Source organism: Lathyrus oleraceus, chromosome 1, assembly GCF_024323335.1.
Source record: "Lathyrus oleraceus cultivar Zhongwan6 chromosome 1, CAAS_Psat_ZW6_1.0, whole genome shotgun sequence".
NCBI classification, from domain to species: domain Eukaryota; kingdom Viridiplantae; phylum Streptophyta; class Magnoliopsida; order Fabales; family Fabaceae; genus Lathyrus; species Lathyrus oleraceus.
Window position 1 is genome coordinate 121,037,121 of NC_066579.1, and position 21,530 is coordinate 121,058,650.

At 37.3% G+C, this 21,530-nt stretch overlaps 1 protein-coding gene across 1 annotated transcript; it reads right to left on the reverse strand.

Annotated features, from left to right (window-relative positions):
* Positions 1-13,188: 13,188 nt before the first annotated feature.
* On the reverse strand, positions 13,189-17,919 carry LOC127121199 (uncharacterized). Its single transcript, XM_051051774.1, has 10 exons — positions 17,684-17,919; positions 17,000-17,129; positions 16,427-16,565; positions 16,126-16,338; positions 15,798-15,936; positions 14,659-14,809; positions 14,445-14,554; positions 14,270-14,367; positions 14,054-14,123; positions 13,189-13,475 (listed from the first exon to the last, which is right to left on the reverse strand). The coding sequence occupies exons 1-10, from the start codon at positions 17,774-17,776 to the stop codon at positions 13,386-13,388; spliced, it is 1,233 nt and encodes a 410-aa protein (XP_050907731.1). The 5' UTR covers positions 17,777-17,919; the 3' UTR covers positions 13,189-13,385.
* Positions 17,920-21,530: the final 3,611 nt, after the last annotated feature.

Genomic DNA, 21,530 nt, shown 5'->3' on the forward strand with positions numbered 1-21,530 from the left:
CGTCAGAAGAGTTATCACGACAAGAGGAGGAAGTCACTTGAGTTTCAAGAGGGAGATCATGTGTTTCTTCGTGTTACTCCGATAATTGGGGTTGGTCGAGCTTTGAAGTCGAAGAAGTTGACACCTCGATTTATTGGTCCTTATCAGATTTTGGAGAGGATAGGGGAAGTAGCCTATCGTATCGCTTTACCGCCGTCACTTGCGAATTTGCATGAGGTTTTTCATGTGTCTCAGTTGAGGAGATACATTCATGATCCGTCGCATGTGGTCCAAGTAGATGATGTACAGGTGAGAGATAACCTGACTGTTGAAACATCACCTATGAGGATCGAGGATCGAGAGTTGAAACAGTTGCGGGGTAAAGAGATTGCTTTGGTAAAGGTAGCTTGGGGAGGACCAGCAGGTGGCAATGTGACTTGGGAACTTGAGAGTCAGATGAAAGAGTCTTATCCAGAGTTATTCGCTTGAGGTATGTTTTCGAGGACGAAAACTCTTTTAGTGGGGGAGAGTTGTAACACCCCGATAAAAATAAGATAATTATTTAATTTAAGTTAATATTATATTTATTAATTTAATTAAATAATTGGAATTATTGGAATATTATTATTATTATTATTATTGGAATAATAATTATTGGAATATATATATAAGTTGGAAATAAGGAAAAAGAGTTCCATTTTGGTAAAAAGAGTTTTCACGTGAAAGCAGAGAAGCGGCTGAAAAGAGGAAAAGGGCAAAGAGGCAGAGCAAGAGGAAGAAGGTTGGAGAAGAGAAGAGCTTGAAGCTTAAAGATTCGCCGGATTAACTCAGGTAGGGGGGGTTTATCGTCGTTTAATGGGTATTATGGGTTAACATGTAATGGGTAGTGATAAACCGTTGAATTGACCCTAATTGGGATGTTGAATGCTGAAAAATTGTGTTGGATAAACTGTGTTAAAGCTGTAATTGAGTCTGTAATTGTGTGAGTTGTGATTTCCCGAACGTATAGCTTTTTACGGAATCGGAATCGGAGGTCCGGAAGTCCTCCAACGGCGGAAAATGCGGAGAATTCTGCATTCTGCTTCGTGTTAGCGCAGGAACAGCTTTCTGTCTTGCGTTAACCGGTTAACCCAGGGTGTTAACCGGTTAACACTGTTAAGAATTGTGAGGTATTGCTGTTTTGCTTGCGTTAACCGGTTAACCCAGGGCGTTAACCGGTTAACACTGTTGTGAGTTGTGAAAATATTGTTGTTCTGTCTGTGTTAACCGGTTAACCCAGGGCGTTAACCGGTTAACACTGTTGAGGTTTGCCAGAAAGCGTGTTCTGTGTTGCGTTAACCGGTTAACCCAGGGCGTTAACCGGTTAACACTGTTGGAAAAGTGAAAAATTAATATTTTAATGTTGTGTACATAATTGGTGATTGGCCTATATCGGTGTGTGATATAGTAGGGATTATTCCCGTTGTTTTGAGTAGGATAGATATTAGTAGAGTGTGCTAATACTGTGACTGAATTATTTGGCATGACATGATATAATTATGTGATAAATATGCTGATGATGTGTGAAAATATGCATAATGTTGTGAATGTATATATTATGTATGTAATTGTGGATGGACTGTTTTATGGCTTAGAGTGTGAGCATATGTCCATTGTGGATTGTTGTTGATGTTGCATGCTAGGTGATTTGGCATAGCATAATGTAGCCTGTATGGTGGTAGCTAATTCCCATGGTGAGGAATTAGTGATGTTAGTCATTTTGGACTGTTGTTGATGTTTGCATGCTAGGTGATTAGCGTGCATAGCATGGCCCTTGGGGTGGTAGCTAATTCCCATGGTGAGGAATTAGTGATGTGAGTCACTAGGTCTCAAATGAGTGGGACTAGTGAGCTTGGTAGCCGTACCTGGATTTGGTCGGTGAAGTTGAACTATATGTTCACGAATAGTCGATACCGCATGCATGGAGTCTCATTGCATAATGTATGTATGACGTATAATATGAATGGATGTATTCCAATATTATACGTGTGTTTTGTGTTGGTGTTGAGTATGAATTGAGATTATAAGTGTGCTTTATGTTGGTGTTGAGTATGATGTTTGAGTTGATGTGCCGTTACTGAATGTGTGTTATGATTAGGGTGATGAAATGTGTTAAATTACTTAACATTGCATGATACTTTATAATGCTTATTATATCGATTGAGGAACTCACCCTTACAACTATTTTTCAGGTAACGAGCAGTAATTGAGTAGGAGCTAGTGCTTGGAGTCTAGTGTAGTTCCTTAGTGGGTCATGCTCTGGTAGATGTAACATCGGGATGGGATGTTTTAAATGTTTATTGTTGGTTGTGAACCAGTTTACATGTAATATGCTACATGTTTTGCATGATTGATTTAATCTCTATCCGCTGCGTATTGTGCAAATGCTTTATGTTTTGAATTAATAAAAGAGCATGATAGTTATCATGGTGAATGGTGTGAAGTAATTGTGTGACACCCTTAATTGCATATCTACTCTGATTGATATATGTTGTTATTTTAATTAAATATTTGGGGTATTTTAGAAGGGTGTTACATGTATCCAAGGAGAAAAGCAGAAGAAACTCATCAAAGAGCTAGAAGCTGAGAAACAGAAGCAGCTGAAAGTCATAGATGGTCTGAATGGTGAGATATCTTTGCTGACATCTAAGCTAGAACAAATGACTAAATCCATCAGAATGTTGAATAAAGGAACTGACGCCTTGGAAGAGATTCTAAAGGTGGGACAGAAGTCAGGAACTATGTCTGGTTTAGGCTTTGCTAAGAAGTCTTCAACTGAACTCAAAAGATCAAAGGCTGAAGTTCAGAAACTCAAGCAGAAGTCACAACCGATGTCTCAACATCAGGGAACTAGGATGAGTAACCATAAGAAGAAGAAATTTCAGAGATGGAGATGTCACCACTGTGGTAGATTTGGTCACATAAAACCCTTCTGCTACAGGCTGCATGGTTATCCTAACCAGACTACTCAAGTCAGACCTAAGCAGAAGGCATCTAAGCATAATGCCCCCATTAAGAAACAAAAATGGGCTGCTAATCAGACACCTCAAGTCAGACCTAAGCAGCAGGCACCTAAGCTTAAGCTTCCCCTTGAGAATCAACAATGTGTTGCTAAACTAGCTCACACATCTCCAAGGGCATCTACCAGACAAGACTGGTACCTTGATAGTGGCTGCTCAAGACATATGACTGGGATGAGCAACTTACTGGTGGATCTACAACCCCATGCCACCAGGTATGTGACATTTGGTGATGGAGCTAAAGGAGAAATCAAGGGTGCTGGTAAGCTGGATTGTCCTGGAGCTCCAAAACTGAAGAATGTGCTGTTAGTAAAAGGACTAACTGCTAATCTCATCAGCATAAGCCAGTTGTGTGACCAAGGATTCAATGTGCAATTCACTAGGGGAGGATGTGTGGTGTTGAATGGTTGCAATCAGGAAGTGATGAGAGGAGTCAGATCCAAAGATAACTGTTATCTATGGGAACCTAAAGACTCATTCTACTCCTCCAAGTGCTCCTTAGCCAAGGGAGAGCAGGAAGTGAAGCTGGGACATGGAAGACTTGGACAACTTCATTTAAAAGGAATGAAGAAGATCATATCCAAGGGAGCAATTAGAGGAATCCCAAATCTGCTTATGGATAAAAGAACAGACTGTGGAAAATGTCTGATTGAAAGCTGTGAGTCATTGTCACCTATTGGTCATCATACAAATGGTGCAGTAGCAAGGGATAAACAAATGTATGTATCATTGTCCACTGCAGAAGCTAAGTACCTAGCTTCTGGTAGCAGGTGTTCATCACTGGTATGTATGAACCTGATGCAGACTGAGTACAATGTCACTCAGAATGTCATGACATTGGATGCTACTCAGTTTGACAAAGTTAGGGGCAAAGAGGGAATGTGCGCTTCTGAGAAATTATAGCAACTAATGATGTTAGTTAGTTACTGTTTAGTAAGTCAACTTATTAAACAATTAATAGTGCACTCTGAGTGGTCAACAAATAATAGACATTACTCGTACAACAAGTGTTTCCTATTCCATCGCTTCAACTTTCAGTCTTGCAAACCTTCTTCCAAAGAAACTGTTCAACTCTCCTCCGAGATATTCATCATGTCGCACCAATCCGACTCAACCTCCTACACGACCATGTCTGATTCCCCCAGCACTGAGTCTTGCAACCCTAACCGGGGGGATCCTGTTGCTGACGCTGCAACTTCGTCCCATGCAAGAAGACCTAAAGAAACGGTCTCCGAATTCTCCTCAGCAATCGCACTTGATGAACAAACCAGGGAAGGCTCGAGGTATGTGCATAACGCCATTGCAACTATTGTCACTAAGATACTATCTGGTAATCAGAATGTTCCTGGGATTTCTGTTCCCTTGAACACTATCATACCTGATAATGTTGCATGTCAAGAAAACGCAGTCGTGTTAAGAAAGAATGTCTCTGACAATGCTGAGCAACCTGATGCTCATGAGGGGTCAAAAATTGACAAACCCTCAGACAATGTGAGAGGTGAGAAGGTCTGTGTCACTCAAGATGTCAGTGACAACCCTAATGTTGACACAGTGAATCTGGAAGAGTTCTCTGATAATGAACTGTTGACCTCAGTTGTCCCTAGCATAGCCAAAAGGGTTAGGACTAGGAGAGAGAAGAAGAATATGGTGCAGAGGTCCCCAACAAGGGAGGTTGATGTGGCAACTTCTCCCAATCCACAGGTGACAGAGAGTTCCCTCAAAAGGAAAGGACATGGACCTGCAAAATCTTGGAGCAAAGAGGTGCCCAAGAAAATGAAGACCAAGTCTGTTGTGGTGGAGTCTGATTCAGATGTCCCATGTGATGTCACAACATCTCTGTCTAAGAAGAAGCCAACCACTAGCAAGTTGGCTGCTAGTGTTCCTGAGGTACCTATTGACAATGTGTCATTCCATTTCGCTTCTAGTGTGAACAGGTGGAAGTTTGTCTATCACAAGAGGTTGGCCTTGGAGAGGGAACTGGCTCAGAATGCCTTGGAGTGTAAGGAGATAGTGGACCTCATTAAAGAGGCAGGGCTAATGAGAACTGTGACTCAACTCCCAAAGTGCTATGAGACTTTGGTGAAGGAGTTCATTGTCAATGTGTCAGAGGAATGTGCAGATGGGAAGTCCAGAGAATTCAGAAAGGTCTATGTGCGAGGCAAGTGTGTGAACTTCTCTCCCTCAGTAATCAATCTGTATTTGGGAAGAGTTGATGTAGTGCAACCAGAGCTTGAAGTGACTGACAACAGAATCTGTCAAGTCATCACTGCAAATCAAGTCAGGAAGTTGCCTCTTAAAGGGAAACTGGTGGCCAGCAAACTCAGTGTGAAGTATGCTATGCTACACAAAGTTAGAGCTGCCAACTGGGTGCCCACAAATCACAAGTCCACTGTGTATGTGATGCTTGGAAAGTTCATCTATGTTGTTGGAACCAAAGGAAAGTTTGACTATGGAACCTACATTTTTTATCAGACCATGAAACATGCTGGGAGTTTCAGTGTGAAGGGGCCTATAGCCTTTCCTTCCCTCATATGTGGCATTGTGCTGAATCAATTCCCAAACATCTTGACAGACAATGACTTTGTGAAAAGAAGAGAGAGTCCGTTGGCCTTCAATTACAAACTGTTCCTGGGTAAGCATGTCCCTGACATTGTCATGACAACTGGAGAAACATCCAGTGTTGGCAACCAACCAGATAAAGTTGTTGTCATTGCTGTACTCAGAGAGACTTGCAAAGAGCTGGAGGCTAGGAAGCTCACGTTGGAAAAGCTGATTATCCAATTGGAGATGTCTGATGATGGTGTGCTTGGTGAAGCTTCTGAGGCTATAGATGGAGCTGCAAGGCAAAGTTCAGAGGGTGAGGAGGAGGCCAGTTCTGATGATGGCACTAATGATGAGGCTGACTCTAAGTCAGATGAATAAATCAGTTTCTGTAATTCTATTTGTGTGTAATTCTGTTTTTGTTATGTTGGCCTGTAATTTAAAGTGTTTCTTTGGCAACATTTTTGACAAAAAGGGGGAGTAACACCTGTGATGGTGATGCCCCAGTACAACAGATTGTTTTGCTAAACAGATATTGAAGATCCTCTAATCCAGAGGTTGTGTTGCAGTTGATGTTCCACTTCTATGAGTGTGAGTGTGTGTATGTGTGCTATAATTAGAAGTTTTTATTTAACTTCTGTATGTGTGCTGATATGTGAAGTTTTTATTTAACTTCCATGTGTGTGAGTGTGCTGCTACTTTGAGTGTATTAGCTAGGTTAATTTCCTGCTAGATATGTGTTTTCCGCTGCTGTGGACTCTGTTGTGAGGCCAAAGTGTTTTAGCCAAAAAAATTCCAAAGGGGGAGTTTGTAGATGTTTGATTGGCTGCATTGTATGGTAAAACACTAGCTGGATTCTAATGTCTTGACTGATGTCATGACATGCTGACTGCATTGTATGTTAGAACATCTAACTGTGCTCTGATGTCTTGACTGATGTCATGACATACTTGAGTTGTATGCTGCAGGTTTAGCTAATATAGGATCTATTGAATGTCAAACTATATGACATTCATCCCTGTCAGCAGTTACTGAGGAATATAACAGCTGGTGTTCTTTAATAACTCAGTATTTGTTTCCAGTCTGTTTATCAAGGGGATAACAGACCTGACACAAAGCCTACTTTCTGAATGTCAAACTGGAAGTTATGACATTCATCATTGACAGCATATACTGAATAATAGGCAGGTTAGTTGTCTGCTACAGTTCAGTATATTTCTCAATCTGCTTATCAAGAGGATAACAGACCTGACGTAAGGCTCATTGTGTAAATGTCAAATTGGATGCTTTGACATTTATGAATGTACGTTGTTACTGAAGTATGGACAGATTGGTCTTGTACAGTACAGCAAATTTGTACAGTCTGTTTTCAGGAAGATAACAGACTTAGCATATGGTCTATGCTTTGGATGTCAAACTAAATGTTGTGACATTCACTCCAGGCAACATATGTTAAATTGTAGGTTGTTTAGTTTTTCTGTTTCAGCATTTTTCTTAGGCTATTCTTCAGGAAGTCAACAGCTGAGCTAAAATCCAGGAAACCAACAACCAAGCTACAATAAATGAACCTAACAAATAGCCTATTTGTTAGTAACCTAGTTGTGGAATTTAGGTTAACTCGCTTGACCTTAAATTCAGGAAATACAAGTACAAGGCCCAAGTGCTGCAATATAAAAGGATGGCAATCCTTCTTTCAAAACTCGGGGATTTTATGCGTGAAGATTTTGTGTGTCCATCATACTTCACTGTTGTATTTTTGTGTGTCTTGTATTAGGTGTATCTTGTGAGCCAAGCTATTATCACTGAGATGATTGCATTGGTATAGGGTGTTCATTGAGTTGTAAGTGTTGTGTCACTCTAAGCTTTTAAGCGTGAGTGTTGTGTATCTTGATTAAAGTTGTTAAGCACAATCAAGAGTTGTTTGAAGTGTGACTTCATAATTGTCTTTAATCTTAATTAAAGGTTGTAATCACTGAGGTGATTGAGGGGGAGTGAATAGGAACTTTGATCTTAGTGTAAGATTGAAATTGCATTGGGTAGGTATTAAGTGATAGGGTTAAACAATTGGTTTAAGGTTTGAATTAATACTACTAATAGTGGATTTCCTCCCTGGCTTGGTAGCCCCCAGACGTAGGTCATGTTGGACTGAACTGGGTAAACAATTCCTTGTGTTATTTACTGCACTTACTTTTTAAGTTCTGCATAATTCTTGTCTGCGCAGAATTGGATGTCATAACAACCCGTGTGACATCGAAAGTCTGTTAACTAGAATTTCACACTGCTCTAACACGCCCCTTCCATAGTTGCTGACACGGATTGTGTCAGCTGACACAGGCACTCGTGTCAGCTCCCTGCTTTTGCCCATGGCTCCCATTCTCCTGACACGGACCGTATTGGCAACACGGGTGGTCATGTCAATGTTGGTGTAAGCCCTAGAGGCCAATACTTTTGGTACTTGTATCGAATTATTTATTAATAATAAAAGGCTTTTTCTTTATTATGTGTGTTTAATAAAGTCCCTATAATAGCTAGTTCGTTTAATGTATCAAGTACGACTTAATCATAAGATCACATTAAACATAAGGACAATATTCTTAAAGCATCCGTAGTCGAGCTTTATTGTGAAGTGGGATAACATTAAAGCATTAAGACTATTATGTATATAGACTGATGATCACATCTCATGGATCATGGATAAGGAGTTATCAAGTCTTAAACATAGGTATGAATATTAAGAGTAATATTTATACCGGATTGACCCGCTATGAGAATACTATATAGAAAGTTATGCAAAGTGTCATAAGTTATTCTTATGGTGATAATGGTGTATACCACTCTTCGACCTGAAACCACTATGGACCCTAGATGTAGAGTCGAGTGCTTTATTGTTGATCAAACGTTGTCCGTAACTGGATAACCATAAAGACAGTTGATGGGTACTCCACGAAGTATGCTGAGGGACATGAGTGACCTAGATGGAATTTGCCCATCCTGCGTAACAGAATAAATGTCTATGGGCCCAATATTGAACTGGACAAGGATGACACGGTCTATGTCTTGTGTTCAATATAGACATAAGGGCAAAAGGGTAATTCTACACATAAGTATTATCACAAAAGGATTTGTCATATCACATGATATTTTCGTGTCTTGGGTAGCAGTGATGTGTTGCTAGATACAGCTCACTGTTTATTATGTTAAATACGTGATTTAATATAATTGTCAATGCCGCGAAAACTTACAGGGTCACACACAAAGGACGGATTGATGAGAGATAGAGTAACTAAGGAACACCTTAAGGTATGGTGCCTTTAAGTGAATTGTAGAACATCGTAAGGTACGGTGTACTTAAGTAGAATACGAAATATGGTAAGATACCACGTGCTTAAGTGATTTTGGGCATATTATAAGATATGGGCCAAATACACTTAAGTGGGCTTTTTAGCTTGAAGCCCACACAAGTGGTTCTATAAATAGAACCCTTGTGCAGAAGCATTCATTACGGTTCCATTTTCATTTTCTTTCTCTCTCTCACTCACTTAAAGCCTTCATTGTAGCAGCTAGCACTGAGATTGAAGGAATCCGTTCGTGTGGACTGAGTAGAGACGTTGTCATCGTTCAACGTTCGTGATCGCTCCGTAGATCTGCATCAAAGGTTTCAATCGTCACAAGAGATCTGCATCAAAGGTTTCAACCGTCACAAGAGGTAACTATTCTATCACTGATCATGCTCATTCGTAAGGATCTCTAAAGGAGAAAATTTTAATTTCCGCTGTATTTTTGATCGCCTTTCTCCTTCAGTCAGGGCTACTGTACCATCAAATTTCTTCTTTCGACGAGCCTGGAACGTCTGATTCCCTTGGCGAGTCCTTGGGTATTCTTGCTTACACCTGAAACCAATAAAACTACCACAATGAGACATAAAATGGAGTATAATGATGCAAACCAAAGATAATCATCAAACTGAAATAGAAATGCAAACATTTAATTTACTAAACAAAATAACATAACATGTAGAATAATGTGTTACCGACTTCGTGAAATTGTGCCGAATGAGTGTCAGAAAACAAGTAGAATTGGAGACCGATCAAGTACTCTAGTCCTCTTTCAATATGAAAGAGATTTTACTATTGTTATGACTTTTACAAGACTCTTCCTAATCTTTCTATATATACAGTAACAATCACACCAAGAACAATCCTCTTGGATTTTTCACTAAGTTCAAAAAGAAAACAATCCTCCCTTTTAATGAACCTCTTGTTTCCAACAATCCTGGACAACAAGAATACACAAAGTAATCTGAACTTTTGATAAGTATGTAAAATGGAATTGTATATGTATCAATCTATGGATTGATCTTCTCCTTATAACAAACAAATCTCTCAATGTTACACAAGTGTTCACTATGAATGAAATGAAACTTATGATGATTTTCTATTAAGGTTAAGTGCAGAAAGTTTCACTCTAAAAACTCTGGTTTTGAACACTTAGAAAATATTTTGAAAGATGAAGAGAATATTTAAATGTTTGAAAATTTTGCAAAGGAGGTAAGATTGAAATCTGAAGAAATGATGTTTATATAGTCTCTAAAACACCTCTACAAAAGAGTGCAACGCGTGAAAGGATGTCATGGTTCAAGAACTCTTTTTGGAAAATATTTGAATGAAAAATGAAAAAACTTATGACACTGATACAGTGTTAATCGATTAACACATATAGGTTAATAGATTGACACACTTTGCAACGTACAAAGAATTCAAAATATTCATATGTTAATCGATTAGCATCCTGGTGTTAACCGATTAACACCTTGCAACGTTCCAAAAATATTCAATTTTAACAAGTGTTAATCGATTAACATCCTAGTGCTAACCGATTAACATCAGCCCAGAATGCAAAAATTGATTTATAATAAAATGAAAAACTATGTTTTAATGCATCAAATCATTTTAATGTATCATGGTATGAACGAATAATATTTTGAACACTTGTATACACTAGGAGAGATTGAGTGCTATATACCTTAAAATTGAAGATCAAATCCTAACCAATTCTTCAAGACTTTGATAAAACTTGAAAACGTTGTCTTTTTGCAAAGAGTCTTGATTTGTTCCTTTTTGTTAGTCTTGACTTGCTTGTAGAATGTCTTCATCAAAATATATTGAGAAGCATGTCTTCACATTATGTTATGTCTTTAATGTATTATATTAGGTTTCATTATTGTTTTATATTGCTTCTAATTATTTTTATTATATTTTCAGTTATGTGAAGGGCCATTGAAAATCATTCTTTAGATTTGAGAATATTATCGCTGATGTCATTCTAGGCAATGAATTAGTCGATTTTGCCACCTTATAGTTGAGGAGATGACACTGGACGATGTGTCATGTCTTTTGCATCTCCTTATCCATGGACATCTCCTTGACCACATAGTTATTACCAAAAATGAAAGAGTTAATTTATTTTTCGAGCTACTTGAATGAAACTCGGCAAAGGCCTTTTATAAAGTTGAAAGAACCATGGAGATTATGCACGGTTCAACTTCCTCAAAGATGAGTTTGACATGCTCGTAATAGTTATGAGTGTTGCAGAGAAGGAGGGGGACAGTGTGAAAGCTCGTGTGGGTAGAAAAATCATCATTAGAACATATATTTTATTTATGATGGACTACACTTTGGGGACTCCAACATTGACTTTCTTGTATAAACAGTTGAATGTCTTAATCGTACCTAAGTCCATCCTATAGATGGTGGATGACTACACTTTGGGGACTCCAACATTGACTTTCTTGTATAAACAGTTGAATGCTGCGGAAAAAAGTAGGAGGAAGTAGCTAGCAGAGTATATGACATTACTTCAACTAACATTTTCACGTAAGTATTTAAATAGTTGTTCAAAATTAATTAATATGCAATTATATGTACAAATATACGTTGATGCATGATCTATCACCACTTTCCATGTATTGGTGGACAGAAGTTCGATCGTGAGTCATGTGCCAACTTCTTCATTCTAACAAGGAACATCCTTCTATATGACAAAATTGATCAGCGGTGCGACGAATACTTGGACTATATTTTGTCCCCATGTGAACCTAGGGCCCAAGTCCTCCATAGTTAGAGAAATTGTATAGGAATACATGATGTGGTATTTTGTAATATCCCACCCATACTTAATTCCAAATCAGTAGGCCAATCACCTATACGATACAGGAAAAGAAGTACATGTAAAGAACTCAAAGGAATGTGGCAGTGCGAGTAGTATAGTTCATGCAGCGCACTCATGCGATACATGATCGTCTAGTTACTCTCCCGTAGAAGATTTATTTACGAGGAATCAGATGTTGACAGAATTGAATGAGGGATTGAAATTTCAAATGTGGTTACTCTCTCATAAAAGATTTATATACGAGGAATCAGATGTTGACAGAATTGAATGAGAGATTGAAATTTCAAATTGCCTGAAAAATCCGATTGAAATTTCAACCCAATAACAAAATGGAGGTGGGATGGGGAAAAACTATGTATATCAGTGTCTTTACACTTACATTGATTTCAAAAATACATAAATACCCCTAATATAACATAAGGTGTCCCAAAATTAAGGTTATAAATATCATTTTTCAATGCACAAATTTGAATTAAGAATTTTTTTCCACGTTTTATGTGATTTTTTATAATTACTTTATTCACAAATTCATCATTTTAATATTAATGTATTCTACCAAAATTTAATAGCAAAAAGTCAGAAAAATAAATGTTGATTAAATCTTGGGTTTTTCTCATATAGAACATTACATTTAGGATTCCACAATGTATTTTGTGAAATTGTATGTTTAATTTCATAGTGAAAATAATGCCACCACAGTACAACATTGTGGGCTATGTCAAAAATGGATGATATTTTTTACTATGAAAAGCCGTAACAAAATACAAGAAAGATGCAGGCAATCAGATATTGGTAACTATATAAGGATGAGTGGTGATTTAGAAATTGAGGATCAATAACAATACATGGTTGGGTGGTTTGGGGCCATTTTCTTCAAGTTTTTACAACATTTTCTTCACAAGAATTACCCTAACTTCGTGAGCTTGGACGCATCAGCATTGAGATCCTCAAAAGAAAAGGAAGTTGCAGAATCAACTTCAATTTGCACTGCTGACTGGTGCAGCCGTATGATTCATTTCATGTCCACCCAATCTAATTTATTTCGACAAAGCTTATTTCAGCATCTTAGCATCAAGATGCTGCCACACATGGTTGCTTCATATCCCACTTTCCCCCAGTGCGCAGCTTATCTACTTGTAGCTTCCATGCCGCATAATAACTCAATTAGTTTTGGTGCCCTAATTGTGAATGTGCATGTGCAGCTGGCAAGATATGCCAATATTGACCAAAACAATCTCTTGTTCCTTAGATATCAGATTATCAATACTCAACAGTCATGGACAGATTTATGGTGTGACCATTTTCCCTAATCAATAACTGACCAACCGTTTCAGGCATACATATTATTTATATTGGTTGCTCTTATTTTCCATCAACTGCACAATTTCTTCAGAAAACGCTAAATCTTTCTTAGTCAACCAATAAAATATACCCAAGCAAATTTCAATCCAAAATTTAACATCACTTCTCTCTTGAAGTTATAGTAGTACAATTAGAGACAACAGCCAAAAACTAAAATGTAAATATGGTAAACAGAACAAATTACAATCTCTTCTTTCCTCTCTCTTTTAAGACTAAAAAAAAATGAATCGGATGTAATCTAGTTACTTAACAAAATGCTTGCAATAAAAAAAGTCCTCAGCGAACTACCAAACCTTGGGCTGCCTGGGACCCATCCTCTGATACTTTGTTCGCCTGAATGGTGCTAATCACATTTGCAATATTTCCCTACAAATAGATGAAGAATGAACCAATAATAATAAGTAAAAATGGCATTTCCATTACTGAACACAAGATCAAACTGTTAACAAGTGCACTGGTACAATCATCATCTAGAACATGTCCTAGAATAACTGAAAATACTACAAAAGAGTAAGCAAACATTCTTCGGAAACATATGGATATTTAGAGAGGAAACTAGATGAAAATGTATACATTGTGAAATAACAGGGTAAAAAACGCTTAGACAACTGGCTTAAAATTCACATAAAGGAATGGTTTAATTTAAGAAATAAGTAATTCGCTGTTGAATATATGTAATAATCAAATTTCCAGGTTTTTAAATTCCTAAAATCAAATTAACTTGTGATAGTCAAACTAATAAAGAATAAATTATTGGTTGAAACTCATAATTGTAAACATAACTTGTTCATATTTTTTACCATTGAAATTGAATTCATTAGTTCAATTGCCATTCTCATTTTATTGTGTAATGTGGTATAATTTATTTTTCAAAAATAAACCCTTCTATCAAATAAAACAACATCAAATTTATAATCTGAAATTATATATGGAAAATTATTTACCCTCCAATTCACTAGCTTTGTTCTCAGTGTTTGCCATTGATGCTGACCAAACACCCGGTCAGTATGATGACTGCACATATCAACACTTGCATTAAATAGTGTTTAGTGTTTTAAATCTAGAGTCAAAGCAATGAAACATAGCTACAGAAATCAGTTGCATGTCCACATGCCCTATAGCCAGTAAAAAAAAAACTATAAATTTGACATACAGCATACCTAACAACTACAACTTGATTCATCTGGTCCATCTTACAGTCAATTAGCTTTGCACTTATTGCTTTAAACACCCATGTTTCAACTTCATCATCGTTAATCTGAAAGGGAGTTGCAAGGTTTGAATTATGCTAGGAAAAATGAAAATACAAAACATACAAAGTAAATTCAAATTTACCTGAAGTGTGTCCCTAATAAGTTCATATGGAATTTGGCCAGATCCATCAGAGCTGAGATCAACCAATGACATCAATCTCATTTTTGCTATGCATTCTTCATGCACAAGGCCTAAACAGCATTATTTCATTAATACATTTAGGTAGAAACACAAAGTGGAAGAAAGATATGCAAACATAACTAATGACAATCAATTATGCATGAACAATATTTACCAAGGTCTTTCAATAAAGTGGAATTTGCAGTGTGAAATTCTAAGTATGAATCAAGTCTCTGAGTAAGAAAAATCTTGAGAAGCTGATATAGCAAAGCATATTTGTCATCCTTCTCCAGTTGCCCAACAGCGGGCATGTTCAGTAAATCACACTACATGAATAACAAAATACAACTTTATTAATGCTTTAGAGAGTATTCAACATTGGAAGACACTAATATGAAATAGAAGACTTCGACATCTAAGCAAGGCAGTCAAACTTGAGGTTTTTCTTAGAGAATCTAAATAATACTAATATTAAATATTGTTCGTTAAAAAAATTACGTTATTTACATATTTGATTTATAACAAATATTTTTCCCATTTGCCTCACCGATTATAATAGATATTTTCACAATTATGAACATTCCTCAATATTTGTTTTCTCCTGGGTCTTATAATGGATAATTTCCCATTTGCCTCTCACCAATTATAACAGATTTTTCCCAAATATGAACATTTCTCAATATTTGTTTTATCATGAATCAAAATATAAGGTGGCGAGGTGTGCAGTGCACTATTACAATTGAGGTCATAGCTTCATGGTCTTTCTTGTGACCTCACTCTAGGGTGTTAAAGGAAAGTGGTAAGTAAATCACACGCTTTCAATGTTGTTGCCCAGTGGAGTCACCAAAGAGAGGAAGAGGTTTCAGTAGCAGACTGAGACCATAGAGAGAAGAGGCTACATAAGGGAGAACAGGAGATGATGATTCGCATAGGACAGACAAGACAAGGAGAAGAAGGGGCTATCCGTGAGTCACAATCGTTTTATACAGTTTGGCGACCGAGAAGTTGCAAGTCAAAACACAAAAGGCAAATTCTAAGGTTTTACAAATTTTTGCAACGACTCTATATTCAATGCGGCAATCAATTTTTGCTGATGACGGTTTCGGAATCTCAGAAAAAAACATCATAAAAAAGGAAAAACAGAAGTTCTAAACTACATAGCAGATAACATGAAAGCGATCTTGTCACCTAATGAGAAGATATTACTTTTTCCAACAAGGATGATTGAATTGAGAGACCGAAACAATAACTTCATGTTGTTTGAACCGCATTAATTCACCCAAGAAAGCTTAAACCCCATTACAACACAAGTACCTGAAATACATCAGGTGCCCTGACAAAATCAACAATTGCACGCACAGCTTCCTCCTTGGCTTCACTCAAAACATGTGCATCTTCTCCAGAAAAAGTAGCCAGATAATTGGTCAGGAACTTGAAGGAATCCTTTGACATGCTGAGATTAAAAATGGAACACTATTTAACATTTTTAACATTAAAAAACAGATAGTGGTATGGATAGAGGACTATTGACACAATGGATTGTGATACTGATGAAAAGAAACTTCGGCTATTTTTCTACTCCAAAGAGAAGTAAGAAGAAATATTCTAAATTGACAATAAAAGGAATGAAATTTTGCTTTACCTTTTGTTCTCCTTCAAAACATTAGAGATGGTGAGAAAGAGCTCTCTCTGTTCTGGTACCTCAATTTTCCACTCTTTCAAGAAGCTATCGATCTTTTTGAATGAAGGAATGATGTATTCCGTGACTTTTCCATCAATAGCTAAATTCAATGCCTTCAGGTAGACATAAAACTGGCAGTATGGAGTCTCCAATAGATTATACAGATTGATCAAACTGCAAAAAACAAGAACATATTAAATTTTAAGTAGTCCCTATGACATGCTTTAGCATAATTTCAAAACCAGGTAGGAAGCAATATTACATTTTCAATCTCACTGCAGGCTTCTCGTTGGGCTGCTGAACTAATTTGGCAGTTATAACTTTTACAATCTCCATCACTTCATCTGGATTCTCAGTCTTCGTAACAAGATTGCAGATGATAGTGAAGATAGACTCTACGTCTGGCATAAAAAATAAAAGATCTTGTTAACGCAATCACATTTTACCCAGAATAGTACGTTGTTTACTATTTAGTAAACAACGTACTATTCAACAAGTTATCAAGTTATCAACAATGCTATTATATTCAACGAAACTATCCGAACTGGAAACTAAACCCAACATAAATAGTAAACAACGTACTACCCAACAAGTTATCAAGTTATCAACAATGCTATATTCAACAAAACTATCAGAACTGGAAAACTAAACCCAAAAAAAAATATCAAATGATAGTACAGCATATTTACAAAGTACACCATAAAGAATGCATCGTTTTCATCAAAAGAAAACGATGAGATTAAAATGCATCAGGAATCCAACGCCAATTTACCATGGCAAAAGTTATACCTCGTGACTCAATTCAAAGAGCATTTATCCAGAAAGAGTATTCTACCTTTTTCAGAAACCTTAGAGAAAATCAATTCAGCAGAAGTAATCATCAATGATGCTAGCTCCAACCACTTTCCCATAACAATGAATTCTTGAGCCTCCATGCAGAGTCTGCTAACTTGCGGCTCAGCAACCTAACAGACCGAGATAGTAGTTATAACTTAACATATCACATAAGCACTAAATCAAAGCAAAAACATAAACATCTGCTCACAAATACCATAAATCCATGACAGGCGATCCTACGAGCAGAAATACAAAAAAGGAGACAAAAACTAATCTAAAATTTTCTCTTTTTCATAACTTTTTCGCATTCCCTAAACCTCAACAATTGAGCATATTTCTAACCCAACTACTGTTGCATCACTCTTCCATCCAACATTCCAACTGAATCTAACAATTATATAATATTTTCTGAACATCAAAAGGCCATCTAGAATGATAAAAGGACAATTTCTAACCATCACACCATAATTTGATAAAATAATCATATAAACTTTCGCCAGAATACAAACAGATTTTCCGATTTCACGCATGTGAACGCATATACATTCAATCTAACACAAAAAACAACGAATTAAGAAAAATAACAAACCATTCCCCCGCCTTTATACGGATTCTCTTAGACGGTGTTTTGAGCATACGAAAATAGGAAGAAAATGTGATCGATGAAGAAATGAGGAATTACCTCGGGACCGGCATCAGCCCAGGCGAGCTCGGAAGCAAATCGGACGACGGAAAGAGCGGCATCTTCTTCTGAGGTTGGAACCACCGTCGTCATGGTATGTGCGGCGAGATTCGAAACCCTAACAATCTCGCACAGCACACGAATTATACACTCAGTGAGTTTCAGTGACAGAAAACCCTAGGTGTTATTCTTTTTGGTTATTTAAGCTTTGCTAAAAGGGAGAATAGTTACAATGTTAGGACTAAATAAAAATTATTACTATTGCATACTAAACTATTGGAAATTTTTAAATAGACCCTTAATAAAAATGATTTGTGATTGAATTTTTAAATTTTGTAAAAAAGTTAATTAAAATGTATTGTCACTTGAAAAGTCGGTTTTTTTTTAAAATAATCAATTTTTTCAAAAATAATTCGAAAATAATAATTATTTCAAAAAAAATATCAAAATAATCACATTTAAAAGAGGATGCGTCGGATGAACCGGCGCATCCTTAAACATGAAGAGGAGGTGTCCAATGCATTGGCGTTTGCATTTGGGCCTCTCATGAGGAGGCGTCAAGGCCCTTGGCGCATGCATTGGCCCTCATGAGGAGGCGTCAATGCCTTTGGCGCCTGCATGGTGCTTAAGTGGATGCGCCAATGCCTCTGGTGCCAGCATGTTGTTGACATGTTGAACGCCTAGCCTCTTGGCGCATGCATTTTATGCCTTCTTTGTATAAATACCACGTCTTCGATGCAATATTTTTCACATAAAATCATCCCCTACTACCATATTTTCTCTAATTCAACTTCATTCTCCTTCAAGTTTTTGTGTTTTAATCATGTCTGCATACATTCAGAAGCGAAATGTCAATGTAATATTTTCCGCCGTTGCGACTCCGATACAGATTCACCTCTAGAACACAGATACGTTTGAATGTCTTAATCGGACGTTGTACAATTGGTTAGAGGGAGAAATTGGAGATGGTGAAAGGATTAGAAGAATACAATGGTTTGTGTCCACGTTCAACCAAAATGGAGAAGTGCGCGAATGGGTGGATATTAAGACCGACCAAGACGCTCGTAGGATGATGCATTACATGTTCAAAAATGTTTTGATGGTTGTAATCACATAGTTCTTGTATTCTAGTTGTTTTAATTGTTTGTGTTATTGATTATGTAATATTATTTTCGTCACAGACATCTAATATGAAATAAATTTAGTTTTTCATATATTGCAACAGAGGTACATGTGAATCTATTTGGTTGTGCTTGTTACAACACTAGGACAATTATTACGATTGTGACCTGACTGACGACATGAATTACATAATCTAACCATTTTGTTCGCCGTATCCATTTCGGTTCGAATCCGAGTGCTATTTGGGCGACCCTTTTTCTTCCTTCGCATAACTTCGTTGTGCCAGACGATGTCTCATTGATATTCTGGACAGTAATCCTCTTTCGTCACTATGGAAAAACTAATTTTATAAACATTTGATAGGCTGGTGACTTTGTAAACTTCAAATAGCAAGTAGGATGGATCCCTTCGAACCTTTGAGCATGCCGTAATGACATGGGAGCAGGGCATACGAAAGGCTTGGAACTTTCTGCAGTCGCACCAACCTCTATCTAGTTCGACTCTGTACTGTCCCATCGGCATGCCCTCATTGTGATCCATGGACTCGACAACACTATACCAACCTTTAGTGTGGTCAAACACCGTAACCACATGTGTGTTTGCTTTGGTAGCTTCATGTCTAATGAATTTCATTGAAGCATCACTGAACAACTGTCCAGATTGCAACACTGAACTCCATTTGGAGCGTCTGGTTTCAAACAGCGGCCCTAGCCTGAAATATGTTGCCTGCACCAAAGCGGTTATAGGTAGGTTACGGATGCCTTTGAAGACAAAATTCATTGATTCCACAAGATTTATTGTCATGTGGCCCCAACGTTGACTGTTGTCGTATGCCCTAGCCCACTTCTCCAATGGAATACTATCGATCCACCATACTGCATCTTCATTTTACAATCTTATTTCTTCGCGGTAGTGTTTGAAAGAAGGTTCTGATAATGCATAACCTGCATTGACAGCCTTCTTCCGTAACGTCTTATCTTTGATCTCCCGCATGAAATTCTGAGCAATATGTCTAATATAGAAGACATGCGTCGAAGGAGGATTATGCCAACCATTATCAATGTTATTATATGCACTGATGATTGAAGGGTGTCTGTCGGAGATCAAACATAAGTTAGGTTGAGGTGCAACGTGCAATCAGAGAATTCTTAGGAAAAAAACTCCATCCCTCTACAGTCTCCCCTTCAACTAGGTCAAAGACGATTGGAAAAATGTTATTGTTGTCGTCTTGTGTCACTGCCATCGGTAATGTTCCTTTGTATTTCCCGTACAACCATGTATCATCAATTTGTATAATTGGTTTACAGAAAGAAAAACCTATGATGCATGGTTGATACGCCCATAAGAGATTGTGGAATATTCCATTTCCAACAGCACATGTCACGTCTGGTGTATACGCGGGAAACGTTTCCAACTTGACAATAGTCCCTGGAGCATATTGTTTTAGAGCCAACAGGTATTTTGGAAGTTGTTTGTAAGACTCCTCCCAATTGCCAAACACTTTTTCAACAACCTTTGTCCTAGCTATCCATGTCTTCCTATATGATGAAGTGTACTCGTACTTTGCCCTAGTATGTGAGATTATTGTACTTACCTTTAACGACGGACTATCGCCAATGACAGAAAATATTTCATCACATATTAGCTGAGAGCTTAAGTTCCAATGATCCTGCATTGGGTTTGTCAGGATGCATGTGTGATCTGGACCCATGGATCCAATCTCCCAAGACTCGCTCTTATTCCGGTACGAAGCTGACAACCTAAAAAGGCAGTGCTCATTCGTACAATAATTTTGTACCTCAATGCGTGAGTTCTGTCAACTCTGAAATCAACTAATAGTTGCATGTGAAATTTTTTAATGGCTTTTACACATTCCTCTTTTGTGTGAAATGTTACTCCTTATTTCAAAGATCCTTGCATTTACACACAAGGATTGTACCATATACCTGATGAAGGTTCATCGAAACCCAAATTCAACTGTGTCATGTGTTGGGGTGGACAATATACATGACTAGCTGGTATTGGTTTCTCTTCCTCATCAACGTTCACCAATGAATCAACCATGATCTCAGCTTCTTCTTCTTCGTCATCTGGAACATTCACCTCAGCTTATTCGTCATCAGTTTCACAAAACACTTGTGACTGATCAATGAACTGAGACACTTGTTGTTGATGTGGTAATATATACAACTCTATATCGTTGTACCCAGATTGTTTGTGACTGGCAAACATATGTTGAACATCATCATCATCTCGAACCTTCTTCTGATAAAACTTCACCTGGTTATATTATGTGAGTATAATATTTTCCGAAGAATCAACCGAGTACGAGAAAATACTTAAAGCTCGGTGTTATATTATGATTTTATTTGGTAATTTTTTATTTCCAGAAAGTACAAGTAATTCAGTAAATATTATGTATTTACCTTTGTTACGCAACATTAATAAGGTAAACACATATAGTTGGAGCTCAATTATGTTGGCCCATCTATATAGTGCAATGTGTAAAACTGCAAAAAAGAATACTTGTACGTTATTTTCATGTGCGTATTTGCTACAAGCGTGGGGTTGGTCAAGAATGTCGTCACTCACCCCGATAAACGAGAACCCATTCATGTTCCCGTTTGCAACAGAGTAAGTCTAATACTTTACCATTTAATTAATTATATTTTATGTTACAATTAATTGTAAATAATATTTTTCACTTTTTTATCTAAGGTGGTCA